Below are 14256 nucleotides of genomic sequence, written 5' to 3' on the forward strand. Positions count from 1 at the left end.
CATTTGTGGATGTCACAACTGAGGTAGGTGTACCTGGCATCTAGAGGGTGGAGGACAGAGATGTTGCTAAATGTCCTGTAATGTCCAGGAGGACTGTCCCACCACAGAGAATGACCGGCCCTGATTGTCATCAGGGCTAAGGTGGGAAAACCCTAGTCTGGGTTTAGTCCTTTGCGTTTTGGAGGTTGACGGTACAGATGGGGGCTCTGCTCCCACTTCACACTGTAGGACCACTGACCTGGAAAACACTGGCAGCCCAGAAGGGCTGTGTGAACTTTTACTTGACTGTGTACAGCCACACGCTGTTGACATTAAAACAGAGCCCCTGACGTTCTTCTGGAAATCTTGTGATCTGAATAGGCTGGGGTTTCTTATACTCCGGGGACTACTGAGCCCTCTTTATTGGGTCAATTTTCCTACAGCTCGACAGGTAGGTTTCCTCGCCCAGGACCTCCAAGGGTCAGTGAAATGGACTGTTTCTCATGCCTGCTAGATGTGCTCAGATAGATGCTGCTAGAACTTACTGTTCTCTCTGCCTAGAATGCCCCTCTCTGAGTAAAACACTAATTGTGCTTATTGTAAACAATTCAGTTATACAGAGGCATACAGAAACCAACACCCATCTACTGGCTTCAGGCAAGGCTGTATCCAGGGGGTGGGGAGCAGCAGATATCAATGAGATTCTACATATCTCTCTTTCTCCTCTCAGGAGGGCAATCCAGAAGCTTTCCACTCTTAGTAGTACCCAAATCACCAAGGACAAGGTTTAGATGAACACATCAGCCGGCCCTGGTCTAGGTTACATGCTTAGTCAGGGTTTATTTTTGCTGTTTGTGATAAAAATATAAAAATAACAATGGTACACACAAAATACTTTAGAGTAAACCCCTCACCTCCTTAAAGAAACCTGGAGCTGAATCCAGGTCTACCATCATTACCAAACCAGTTTCCAATCATCCCTAGGCACTGCACCCCTCCTTATGTGTGCCATTATGGCGGCCAGAGCTCCAGCCATCACACCCAAATTCCAGAAAAAAAAAAGGGGAGGTGAAAGAAAGGGCCTACTCCTTTGCCTTTTAAGGATCCTTCTAGAAGTCTTATGCAATACTTCCATTTACACTGCATTGGCATGAACTCAAGCTGCACAAGAGGCTGGGAAATGTGCGCCAACCAGGCAGAGCTCCAGGGTGGCATCAGCTCACACTCGACCCCTCTGTGGGCAAAAGGGATCCTTATAACCTTCACCTGTGTCTTGGGTACTAGCATAGTTTTGGTACACAGATACCTCCTGAATAAATAAAAAGAGCCAAACCTGAATAATAAATGATAAAGACCTGGAATCTGTCATTATACTCTATGGTGTCATGGGTACAGTGTTGTCACAGATGTGAGGTCACAGGACAGGCACAGTTAGTTCGCTATGGTTACCCAGCCCAGGCCAGTCCAGTGTCTGAGGACAAAACCAGGGGTGGGGGAGGAGAAATCCAGTAAAAGTCCCATTCATGTATAAACATTTCAAGCTGACCTCACCACCAAGCACCAACTATGCACCACAAATGGTTCCCGCTGTGTGTGAGACTCCATCCACGAGGCTCCTGGCTACCACGCCGTGTCTACCAAACCCCAAAGATAGTCACTGATGAATTTCTTGGAGAGCTGGGTGCTGTCCAGGTGGATGGGCTGGGCCACGCTGGGGCCACAGTGGACTGAGGGCACAATGTAAGGAAACCCATACACACAGTTGTCACCATGGCCCCCCGGCAAAAGGATACTGCTTCAAAAAACTCATTGGTAAGATATTTAGAGACTGAAACAAATGTTTGTGTGTGGGGGGAACGCTCTAATAATACACTATGTTTTTTTTAAATTGTGGTAAAATATACATAACATAAAACTTACCACCATAACAGTTTTTAAGTGTGCAGGTCAGTAACATCAACCATATTCTCACTGTGTAACCAGCTGCCTCCAGAACCTTTTCTTCTTGTAAAACTGAAACTCTGTCTCCAGCACACTCAAACTCCCTAGCCACTGGCACTCACCATCTACTTCCTGTCTCTGTAAGTTCGACTCCTCCAGGGACCTCACGTGAGTGCAATCTTACAGTCTCTGCCTTTCTGTGTCTGGGTTATTTCACTCGACATGTCCTCCAGGTTCGCCCATGTTGTAACATGTGTCAGAATTTCACTCTTTTTAAGGCCGAACACTACTCCATTGTGTGTGCACAACCCATTGTGTTTATCCAGTCACCTGTCAAGGGACACGGGCTGCTTCCACCTTCGGGCCACCGTGACTAATGCTAGTGTGAACATCCACATGAGAGTATCTGTTGCAATCCCTGCTTTCAGTCCTTTAGTGCTTACACTCAGAAGTGCAACTGCAGGATCTCTTGTGGATTCCATGTTTCCCTTTTGGCACCTGCCACCCTGTTTTCCAGCAGGGGCGGTACCGTTTTACACCCCCACCCGCAGTGTACAGGGTTCCTTTTCTCCACAAAGGATACTGCCTTTGATCATGCCTGGTTCACACTCATAATCCCACTCTATTTTACTAATCCGGTGATAAAGTTGAGCCACATACCTGTACAACAAGACCAAAAAAAAAAAAGAGAAAAGAAAGTTACCCCAGCATGAACGTCAATGAAGAGCTGTGGGGATTGAACATACTGGCATTTATGGGACCTACACAGCTGCAGGGATGGTGACCGTTGTGTCCTCATCAGTTTCCTTCTCCTGTTTTTCGAGATCAGCCTCGATCTCCTTGAGGTCCTCCAGCTCCCTGGTAAGCTGAGTAAAGCAGGCAGTTAAGGATCTCTGGCTCTGGAGGGAGGGCTGCCTATGTGCTAATAGCAGTCACCTGGGGCCCAGGGTCTCTGGCTCCAAGATTGTTTCCTGGTGTGAATGACCTCGCACTTCCCAGGTGAGGTTTTGAGCAAGTAGGGAAGGATATAGGAGGCTGGCTTTCAGGTGAGTGTCCTCCTCGCTGGCCTTCTGGAGCTTGGCTTCAATCTGCTGCAACTCAGCAACACCCTGGCACGCCTGCTCCTTTGCATCAAGAAGGTTCTGGGCCACATCCTTCTCTGCTTCCAGGATCTCTGCAGGGCGGGAGAAGGCTGAAACCCCTCATCTTGGTTTCACAGGGTCTGTCCTTCCCCTGGGAGAGCCCAAGGAGCAGACAGCGGCCCATTGGCTTGTGGTGTCAACTACTCCCATCAACAATGAATGTTTCCACTTCCCTGTCTGCAGTTTCCCAACCCGCTCATTCTATTTCCAAACACCCACTAAACAGTTCCACCTGGACCCTGCATAAATGCTGCTGTTTCACTGAAACACATATTTAAAAAAAAATCACGTTCTTCTTTTCATACCTAATCTTAATACATAATGCCACAGTCCACCCTGTTGCCTGTGAGAGAAGCCTAGGGCCGACTCACTTTCTGCATTCAACTGTCCATCCAGGCCTGGCAAGTCCCCCTGCCTCCCTTGTGCAGGCAGGTCCTTTGTTCCTCCAGGACCACCCTGAACAGCCTCCCTGCCGTGGTCTCTCCTGTTACCAATCCTTTCTGCCATCTGCCTTCAGAGTAGCTGCATTAGAGGCAAAATGCGAAGTCACTCCTTTGCTCAAAGACCTGCCATGGCTCCCCAGTGTCTCCAGGAAAAGGTCCAGGTCCCTCTGAGTATGTTTACCATCCTTGCCAGCCTCCTTTCTCCCTATATTGCATCCTACCACATGCTTTTCTCCCTGCTCTGGCTACAAAGATGCCTCATTTTGCAAAAATGCTGTGATTTTCAGTCGTGGACCTCTGCCTGCCTGTCCTCCATGGTACAAATCTGGACCTCCCGGGTAATGCCTGACTTGGACAGTGGGACACTCTCTCCTCTCCCAGGGCGTGGCTATGCTCCCATGACAGCTCCTATTCCACTGAATTCCACTGAATTCCACAGCTCCTATTCCTCGCCTTTCTTCCTCGATTCAGAGATGGCATCTTACAGTCACCGTGTACTGCCAACACCTACTCAGAATGAACACATGTTGAACAAAAGGTCCAAAAAGACTAAAAACACCGTAAGGCTACTGTATTCCTTCCCATAGAGTTGGAGGAACCTACCAACACAGAGAAAGGAGACACAAATGTTTCCCAAAGGGTTGGCATTTGTGTTTTCAAAATTACATTTTTAATCAGAGCACATGGTTGTGAGAATTTAAACACGCACACAGGCACACACACAGCCCTCTCTAAGCCTCTCTACCCCTCCGAAGCAGCTACTTTCAACTCTTTACTATTTTCTTGGGCACTGACCTTTGTATTTCTCAATAATTTGTTTATGCTGCTTTTTCTCAATTTGTCTATTTGAGGTGGTGCCTGCTGATTTCCTGTTGGGAGAGCTGAGGGTCTGGCTTTCCTATGAAGCTTTTCCACCCCTTCCCCACTCACCCACCCGAGTGTGTTCTCACTCAGTGCATTCTCACAGCCCTCTGAGGGAGATGACTTAACCCCACCCACAATTTGGAAGGTGAAGGAGAAGCCCAGAGCTCCAAAGCCTGGATCTGAACCAGATTCTCTTGACTCAGAGCCCCATCTCCCTAGAACACTGACTCTTCTCTCTCCAGCCCCAAATCCCACTCTGCTAAAACCCACACAGCCTGGGTGATGCCGATCCTCTCCCCAAAACCACCGTGGAGGTGGAGTTAACGGAGAGGAAGAAGAGGAAAGAAAGAAGAGGAAAGGAGGGAAGAGGATGAGAAAAAAAGGGTAAGACCTTGACCAGGATATCCATCATGCTTAGCTGAACACCCAAACTCCTGAGGGCTCGCAGGCCAGTGGGGAGTGGGTGCTACTGACCTAATCTCACCCCCACCCTCTCTCTCCTGGGTCTCCAAACGCATCCTCATTTCACGACCCTGCACTTCGTCCTGACTGCCAGGAATGCTCCTTCCCGGAGCCATCCCACGTCCAGTTCCTAGGTCATTCAAGGCTCAACCCACATGGCACCTCCTCATAAAACTTAACTGTAAAAAGGGATTAAAAACCCCTGGCATGGAAACCACTGTGAAAAACTAGATGGCAGTCCATCAAAAATTAAACAGCAAGTTACTATTTGATCCTGCAATTTTATTCCTGAAAAATAAACAAAACTGAAAGCAGGGACTCAAAGAGGTATTTGTAGTCTCACATTCATAGCAGCATGACTCAACAGCCGAGGGACAGAAGCACCCCAAGTGTCCACTGACAGATGAATGGATAAAACAAATGTGATATAAATGTAGATGTAATGGATTATTCAGCTTTAAAAAGGAAGGAAATTCTGCCCTGGCTGGGTGGCTTGGCTGGTTGGAACATCATCCCTTGCACCAAAAGGCTGCAGGTTTGATTCCAGATCAGGACACATACCTAGGCTGCAGGTTCACTCCCCAGTTGGAGTGCATACGGGAGGCAGCCAGTAGATGTTTCTCTCTCCCCCTTCCTCTCTCTAAAATCAATAAACATATTCTGCCCCGGCTGGTGTAGCTCAGTGGATTGAGTGTAGGCCTGCAAGCCAAAGGGTCACTTGCACATGGATGAACCTTGAGGGCATTATGTTCAGTGAAACAGACCAGATGCAAATGGACAAATACTGCATGGCCCCACTTATATGAGGTCCCTATAGGAGTCAAATTAAGAGGCAGAAAATAGAAGGATGGGTGCCAGGGGCTAGGCGAGGGGTCCGGGGAGTCAGTGTACAAACTTTCAGTTTGGGATAAGAAAAAAGTTCTGGGGATAGATGCTGATGGCTGCAAACAATATGAATTCCCTTAATATGCCACTGAACTGTATGCTTAAACAGGGTTAAAATGGCAAATCTTATGTCAATTTTACCACACACACAAAAATGTTTGTAGCTTTAAAAAAACAAAAAAGGCCCTGGCTGGTGTGGCTCAGTGGACTGAATGCCGGCCTGCAAACCCGAGTTGCCGGTTCCATTCCCAGTCAGGGCACATGCCTGGGTTGTGGGCCAGGTCCCCAGTAGGACATGCATGAGAAGCAACCACACATCGATATTTCTCTCCCTCTTTCTCCCTTCCTTCCCCATCTCTAAAAATAAATAAAAATCTTTAAAATAAATAAGTAAATAAGCCTGGCCCTGAGAATAGCAGTGACAACGCTATCAGCAACCCCATTTCACAGATGAGGAAAGAGGCTTGAGGGGGAAGTCCCTGGACCGAGACCACAGGGCTCTGGGCCTCACTTGTTGGAAAAGCCTGGATCCAGCCTTCTCTGTGGCACAGTAAGACACTTACTAGAACCTGGTTTCTTTGCCTTTAAGAGTCTCACATTTGATGGTGTCTTGGATTCAACAAAAATGGTACAATTATCCAGTGTTCTCTCCACGTAAAGCAGGAGGCACTTTACCCACATCAATTTATTTCTCGCCACAGCCCGGGCTCCCTCCCCGCCCGCTCCTTGGGGTTCCCGCTAAAACACCGTATCAGAATGCTTTCTCTGACCCCGCCCCCAAAACATCACTACCCCTCCCCACACACAACCTAGTTTTTCTCCTTAGCCCATCACCTCCTGATTCACCCATTTCTCTTGTTTATTCTTTATCATCCCCGCACTAGCATGTCAACTCCCCTAAGGGATTTTGTCTGTTTTCTTCACTGCTGCCGTCCCAGGGCTGGCACTAGGCCTGGCACACAGTAGGTGCTCGGTAAAACATCTAAACCCCAGGAAGTGAAGGTGCTGGGTTTCAAACCTTGAACCCCAATTCAACTCCGGAGTCCCTCAGCTCCTGCTCACCGAACGCTGCGAGTTGGGCCAGGCGCTCCAAGCTCCAATTTTTACCACTAAATCCTTGGAGGTGTCAGTTGCCCTAAAGTTCACTTCACAGGTGAAGAAACTGAGGCTCAGATTGAGTAGCGCCCGCCCGCCAGTCCCACGGGGAATAGGCCAAGGGGCCGGGGTACCTAGGAGGGAGGGGGTTTCGAGGCCGACCTGGCCGCTCCCTCTCATCGCAAGGGCCTGGGTCCCGGCCGCGCCCCAACGCTGGCCCCGGCCCTCACCTCGCAGCTGCTGCTCGGCACTGCTTTGCGTCTCCAGCAGCCGCTCCATCATCTGCCGGTAGCGCCCTAGCAGCCTCCGCTGCTGTGCTTCGGCGTGGTTGGCGCCCAGCAGGCTCAGCAGCCCCTGACACAATTCCTCCATGTCGCGGAAGGCCGCCATGATTGCACCAGAGCCCATCCCGCTCAAATTTAACTGCCTGTGGGGCCCGCCCCCTTCCTGAAGACTCCCATTTCCATTGGCTTGGTTCTCCAACCCGTCGCCGGCCTCTTCTAGTGAGGCGTAGTGCGCCTGCTCTTGATCTACGCCAGTCATTGACGGTGGCCAATTGGCACGCGGGGCGGTGCCTCCAAGAATCCTGCGTGCTGTTCCTATGCAGACCCGACAGCCACAGAGAGCTTGAGGCTGTGTATTTCTTGTTACATGGAGTACCTGCTGCATGCAGGGCAGGGTTCTAGGGGCAAAGCAGGGAATTGCTTGTAGTGGAGCTGCTGTTCTACAGTGTGTGTGGGAGACTCACAATAAATAAGTCAATTCTATAAAAGGCTGCATAACGAGAAGGAGTCTACAACCAGATTTATTGGATTCCAACCCCAGCTTTGCCACTCACAAGCTGTTACCGTTGGCAGATAACTTCATCCCTTCACCTCTTTGTCTCACTTTCCTCCTCAGTAAAATGAGGGTCATCATAGTACTTCAGGGTTGGTGTGATGAGGGCAGTGTCTGTAACTCAGTAAGTAGTGTATAGGTGTTAAAACGTTAGCCGGCGAGGTGCATAACACATCAAACATCATGCTATGTGCTGGCTTACAATAGAGGAAAGACAAACTACACACTTTTGTGACATGTTCCTCAAACTGAGGCAAAGGAATCAATGCAGTGGGCCATGACTAGTATTTTCTATGACCAGTATTTTGTACAAAGGGTAATGGAAAGATTCAGTGCATTGTGTATGGAAAGTTAGGTAAATACCTGTATTGTTTGGGGCTATCCAAACTATACATTTGTGTATTGGGTGTGGCAGATTGTGTTTTTGAAAAATGGCTGCAAAAATACTGTAGTTGCAATCTTGCCACTCCCTATCAAAAGGTAGACTCTAATTCCTTTCCTCTTGAACTTGAGCAGCACTTTCTAGCACTATTTGTGCAACAAATAGAATGTGGCAGAAAGGATAATGTGCAACTTCTAAGCCTATGTCAGAAACTAGGATACAGTACATCTTTTGCCTGATGCTAGTTCTCACTCTCTCTCTCAGTTTCGGGATGTTCTCTCTCTCAGCCCAGCTGCCATGCTGGGAGAGCCCAGGCAATATGAGTGTCCCAGATGAGTTCCCAGATAAAGCCAGCATTAAGCACCAGATAAGTGAAGGAATATTGAAATGATTCCAGCTCCCAGCCTTTGGGCCATCCCAGCTGACACCAAGAGGAAGAGAAATGAGCTGTCCCCATCAAACCCTGTTCAAACAGCAAATTTGTGAGCAAGATCAATGCCATTGTTTAAAGCCACTGTAGAACACACTGTAGAACATCAGCTCCACTACAAGCAATTCCCTGTTTTGCCCCTAGAACCCTGCCCTGCATGCAGCAGGTACTCCAGGTAACGAGAAATACACAGCCTCAAGCTCTCTGTGGCTGTCGGGTCTGAATTTGGGAGTCCATAACACCTGGACTAGCTGGGTCACATGTGAAATCTGTATTACTATAGGTCACATACACACACACACACACACACACACACACACACACACAAACAACATTGTTGTAACCTGTGTGGCTCAGTTGGCTGGAGTGTTGTCCCATGGACCGAAAAGTTGTGGGTTTAATTCCTGGTCATCAGGGCACATATCCAGGTTGCAGGTTCCATATCTGGTCAGAGTGACTACCCCTGTCAAGACATGCATAAGAAGGCAACCTATCAATGTTTCACACTGATGTTTCTCTCTCTCTCTCTAAATGCAATGAAAAAATGCTCTCAGGTTAGAATAAAAAAATTTAAAAATATTGTCTCAAGTCACTGCTTTAATCACAAGACCTCATAATAAGCAAGAAAACATGAACAGGATCTTTTTAGACAGGAACTGCTGCTATGAAGGCAATAAAACAGGGTCATAGAATAATCACTAGATCTGGGGTGGGGGAGGGAAGTGACTTTAAGTTCAGTAATCAGGGTTGGACTTCCTGAGTAGGGGACATATGAACTAGGACCTGAGTGATGAAAAGCTGGTGAGATACAAATAGCCAGAAAGAAGGAGGAACACAGGCAAAGGCTGCTGAGGTGGGGAAAAATTTAATTTGTTTAAGGAATACTGAGGAGGTTGGAGTGGCTGGAGAGGAGTGAGCAAGAGCGTTACCAGGAGCTCTGATGTTTTTTCTGTTGTAACAGGAAGCATTGGAAGGCATTAAGCAGGGGTGAGCTAAGGAAGATCTCAATTCCAGATCTTCTGAAATTGAGAGAACTTGCGGACAGACTGGACGTGTAGAAGGAGGAAGAGAAAGAGGATGCTTCCTGGGTGTTTGACCTAATACCTGGACATGTGTGGTGCTAGTGGGCAAGCAGGGGTGGGGAGCAGGGCTGGAGGTGAGGGGCTACATGAAGTTAACAGATTGGGGACGTTCCTAATGCCTGAGGGATGGCCACGTGGAGCTGTCAAGAATGTGGTTGTGCCCTGACGAGTGTGGCTCAGTTGGTTGGGTGTCATTCTGAAACTGGAAAAGTTGGTGTTCCTGTTGCCCATCACTACCAGAACCAATAAGTAGAGACAAGGATTGAATCTTTATGGGCGCTGTTAATCAGATGACCAGCAATCTGAGAAAATTGCTGGTTATGTGCCCTAAAAGACCGTCTTACATCTCATCTCAAACGGACCATGCTTATAATGAGAAGCAAAGTGTAGGTAAGGGTTTTGGAATTCAGGGGAAAGTTTAATCAGATAAAAGCTGCAGTCTGGGGATTTTCCTAGCATCCTTTTATCTGTTGACCAGTGATTCTTTATTTGCATCCTGGGCAGTGGGTGGACATATCTCTCTGGAGCACAATGGTTCAGATACCATCTTGGTCACTTGTAGTCCTCAGTTCTCGTGAGGCACAAAGGTCAAATTGCTTGTGGGTCTCCTGGAGTCAGGGTGAGTCTGGTCATCCTAGTTCCTTAGCAATGGCTAAGGTTGCTTGCTGGTCAGGGCAGATTCCCAGGCAGGGCACATGCCTGGGTTGCAGGTTCGGTCCCTAGTCTGGACATGCACCAGAGGCAACAGGTCGATGTTTCTCTCACACATCAATGTTTCTCTCTCTCTCTTTCTCCCATCCTCTCTCTCTAAAAATAAATAAATAAATGAAATCTTAAAGAAAAAAAAAAAAGGATGATTGCTTGGCTGCATGAGTCTGACAAGGCCTTTGGGCTAGGGATAAAAACCCAGGAGTTGCCCCGGCTGGTGTGGCTCAGTGCCAACCTGCAAACTGAGAGGTCTCCAGTTCACTTCCCAGTCAGGGCACATGCCTGGGTTGCAGGCCAGTTCCCCTACTGGGGGTGTGTGAAGCCGACTGGCCGATATTTCTCTCACACGTTGATGTTTCTCTCCCTCCCTTCCACTCTCTCAAAAATAAATAAATATTTTTTAAAAATCCAGTTGTTAGGGTACAGCTGAGGCCAGATGAGACCGCCCTGGGGGAGAGTAGGGAGAGGAGGAGGTCCAAGGTCCAAGCTCTGAAATCTTCCAACCGTAGACATTGTAGACAATAAGAGAAGCCACAAAACAGAGAGGGTACAGCCAAGGAGAGAGGAAAGAAGCTACTTGCAGAGCTGTCAGGAAGTGTGTTTGCATCTGACCATCAGGAATCTGATAGACCCTGACCCCTTGGCCACCTTCCTCTTCACAGCTTTCTTCCATGAAATAGTTTTTGCTAAGACCCAGGGGCCACTCATGTTTCGTATTTTTACAGTGGTCATGTAGCTGTGGATGCCCTTAGTGAAAGGATAAAGTCAGCCGTGGCTGGTGTGGCTCAGTGCATTGAGCACCAGCCTGTGAACCAAAAGGCTGCTGATTCTATTCCCAGTCATGGCACATGCCTGGGTTGTGGGCTGGGTCCCCAGTGGGGTTCCATGAGAGGCAATCACACATTGCTGTTTCTCTTCTTATCTCCCTCCCTTCCCTTCTCTCTAAAAATAAATAAAAAATCTTTTAAAAAAATTTTTTAAAAAGGATAAAGTCTGTGCCATTTGCTATCATGGCACCATTTGCCCAGCAGGCCTATGACCTTGTTAAACATGACTATCATTTTACTCTTCTGAGCTTATGTCCCCAGGACTCGAAATTACTGGATAGCAAGAACAGAGCAAACCATGGCTCAAGCAAAACAAACTCCTGTATCACAACACCCCCAACAGCCCGGGGGCCACACAACAGCAACTCCCCACATCCTTTTTTAATTCAATTATTATCCAATAAAAGCTCAAAACCCCCACCCCTCAATGTTGGTATATTTCTCCACACTATGCCCCTCTCCTTTCTTGGAGAGTGAATAAAAAACTTTACTTTCTGCACCTTCTTCTCTTCATGAATTCTTTCACAGCTGACCACACTAACACTTAGGCCTAATGCATTTATTTAGTCTTCCTTGGGTCATGGATCCCTTTGAAACCTGATGAAAGCACCAAGAGAGGCTCTTCCTTGAAAAAAAAAAAAAAGAGTCTGGATTTTATGTGCCTTTTGAGTTTAGGACCCCAGAACACCATCCCCAGATTTTCAGATTAAGAAACTCCCCAGCCCCAGCTGGTGTAGCTCCGTGGGCTGGGTGTCATCCTGCAAACTAAAAGGTCACCAGTTTGATCCCTGGTCAGGGCACATGCCTCGGCTGCAGATTTTCAGTCCCCAGTCAGGACACATACAGAAGGCAGCCAATCGATGTTTCTCTCCCTCTCGTTCTCCCTCCATCCCCTCTCTCTAAAAAACAAAAACAAAAATCAAAATAAAATAAAACTCTTTAAAAAAGAACAGAAACAGAAGAAGCTCCCCAGCCTTTGTCTCATGAACCAGCTAGCAGATGTAGAAGTTATGACGCCTGAGTTGTTTCCTGCAGAATTATTAGTGTCTAGGCATGGAGCCAGGTCCCCAGAGTCAGCACTCAAGGCCCCTGCTGCTCCTCATCCTCCAGATGACTGAGCACTGGAGGCTGACACACTGCCGTCACCACCAGCTGTGTGACCTTTAGTGGCAGGGGCTCACCTTCTGAGCCTAAAGGCAGTGGGGTGGATTACTTAACAATGCAGACTGAAATTAAAGATGAGATAAGACTTTGGGTTCAGTTTCTGGCTCTGCAATTTACCTGTGACCTTGGCAAGTACTTAACCTTTCTAAGCCAGGGGCTAATGATAGCTCTCTTATCAGCTGGGGGGTGGAGGCTGGTACTCAAGAGATAAGCCATTCAAGATTGCACAACCAGGGTCTGTCAGACAAAAATGCTCTGGTCAAAAAAGGCCACCCACGTCCCTTCCAAAAGGCAGAGCTAGAACTACTTCACGGGCAGTAGAGTGGCTACTATTAAACCCCAGAAAGTAACAAGTGTTGGCAAGGATGTGCAGAAGGTGGAACCTTTGTGCACTGTTGGTAGGAATGCAAAAACGGTGCAGTCACTGTGGAAAACAATATAGTGGTTCCTCAAAAAATTTAAAAAGAATTATCATTAGACCTAGCAATTTCACTTCTAGGAATATAACCCCCAAATTGAAAGCTGGAACTTGAAGAGATATTTGTACACCCAGCATTCCTGACAGTAGTCAAAAGCCAAAAGCGACCCAGGTGTCCATCGTCAGATGAATGGATAAACAGAATGTAGTACATACTATGGAATATCATTTAGTCTTAAAAGCGAAGGAAATTCTGTCACATGCTACAACATGGAAGAATCTTAAGGACATTGCACTCAGTAAAATGAGCCAGACAGAAAGGACAAATACTGTGTGATTCCACATATGAGGTCCCTAGAGCAGACGAATTCAGAGACAGAATGGTGCTGGGTGGGGGGTGAGGAGTTAATGTTTAATGGGGACAGAGTTTCGTTTTGGGAAGCAGAGATGGGTGGTGGCGGCAGCTGCACAACAATGTGGACATACTTAATGCCACTGCACTGGACACTTAACAGTGGTTTAGATGGTAAATGTTACGTGCATTTTACCACAATTAAAAATACATGTTTAAAAAAATCAAAGCAAGCAACTGGGTAGTGGTGGGAAATGGGTTTGTAAACAAGATTAGCCAAGATGACAAAATGGTCCTGGGCTTGTGGGAAACAATACACATTTTTTCCCCAAAGTCTCTTTGTTTCTCAAGCCCTTCTGAAACTGACAAGCACAGAGCCTTCCGCTCAGAAATACACAACTTTGCCTGAAATTCCTGGGATTTCCTAAACCCTGTGAAAGCCCCGCCATTGTACCCTGGTTGAACAACCCAGAGGTGAAACAGAGGAAGTGAGAAGTCAGGAGAGCAGTCAGGCACCACCAGTTCCCTCTGCCGAGAGCCAGAGGAAGGGCCCCGGGACGGGGCCAGGCCAGGGGCCCCACTTCCTGTCCCGGAGCTGGTGCCCCCAGGGAGTGTTTGTGCAAAGCAGCGGAGCTGCACACTTTTGTACTCACTTGTGCATAAAATGTGTGCACGCTATACCTCGAAAAATAAAACAGCAGAACATTTCAAGACCCAACCTGTTAGAGAAAGGTCTGGTGGGAGATTCTCCTGAGCGTTGGCAATGGTGGGTGTTTACACTCAGTGGGACCATGGCACCCTCCACCCTGTCAAACATTCCTGTATTGTTCGCATTTTGCCTTTTACAATTGCTGTGAAGTATTCCGTCATCAGGAAAAAATAACCTGCAAAGGTTTTGTTTGCTGTCTTCACTGCGGGTGATTGTTAGAACTTTCTGCCACAATGGCAGAGTTTTCTGTCCCTGGAGCCCAATGCCACAGCCACCAGCCCCTGTCAGTGACCCCAGGCACAAGTTAATCAGTTCACGTTCCGATGGAAATACCCACGTCCGTCTGCTGCCCACAGGATGGGACAGTGCTGGTCTAGGACAGAGCATGAGGGAGTTTATTTTACAGTCTTGTCACTTTTTTGTAGGTAGCTTTGAAATTCAAAATAGGTAAATTCTAAAAAGGGTATCCATTTTAAGGCTTAAAGAGGAATCAAAGATCAGACACAGATCAGACAAAGACAAAGATCAGACAGATG

The 14256-nt window shown here is 47.6% G+C and overlaps 1 protein-coding gene across 1 annotated transcript; it reads right to left on the bottom strand.

Moving 5' to 3' along the window:
• Positions 1-793: 793 nt before the first annotated feature.
• SPC24 (SPC24 component of NDC80 kinetochore complex) lies at positions 794-7217 on the bottom strand. Its single transcript, XM_045853290.1, has 5 exons — positions 7042-7217; positions 2950-3094; positions 2686-2790; positions 2504-2580; positions 794-1706 (listed from the first exon to the last, which is right to left on the bottom strand). The coding sequence occupies exons 1-5, from the start codon at positions 7199-7201 to the stop codon at positions 1600-1602; spliced, it is 594 nt and encodes a 197-aa protein (XP_045709246.1). The 5' UTR covers positions 7202-7217; the 3' UTR covers positions 794-1599.
• Between the last annotated feature and the right edge of the window lie 7039 nt (positions 7218-14256).

This window comes from Phyllostomus hastatus, unplaced genomic scaffold (genome assembly GCF_019186645.2).
Source record: "Phyllostomus hastatus isolate PE091 unplaced genomic scaffold, TTU_PhHast_1.1 phas_contig_98, whole genome shotgun sequence".
Taxonomy (NCBI): Eukaryota; Metazoa; Chordata; class Mammalia; order Chiroptera; family Phyllostomidae; genus Phyllostomus; species Phyllostomus hastatus.

What these genes read in the sequence shown, in the direction of transcription:
- SPC24 (XM_045853290.1), bottom strand. Translation starts at nt 7,201, where the DNA reads ATGGCGGCCTTCCGCGACATGGAGGAATTGTGTCAGGGGCTGCTGAGC. An exon ending in TGCCGAGCAGCAGCTGCGAG is followed by an intron (nt 3,095 to 7,041) that starts GTGAGGGCCGGG and finishes CCCGCCCTGCAG; the next exon opens with AGATCCTGGAAGCAGAGAAG. An exon ending in GTCACCATCCCTGCAGCTGT is followed by an intron (nt 2,581 to 2,685) that starts GTAGGTCCCATA and finishes CTTGTTGTACAG; the next exon opens with GTATGTGGCTCAACTTTATC.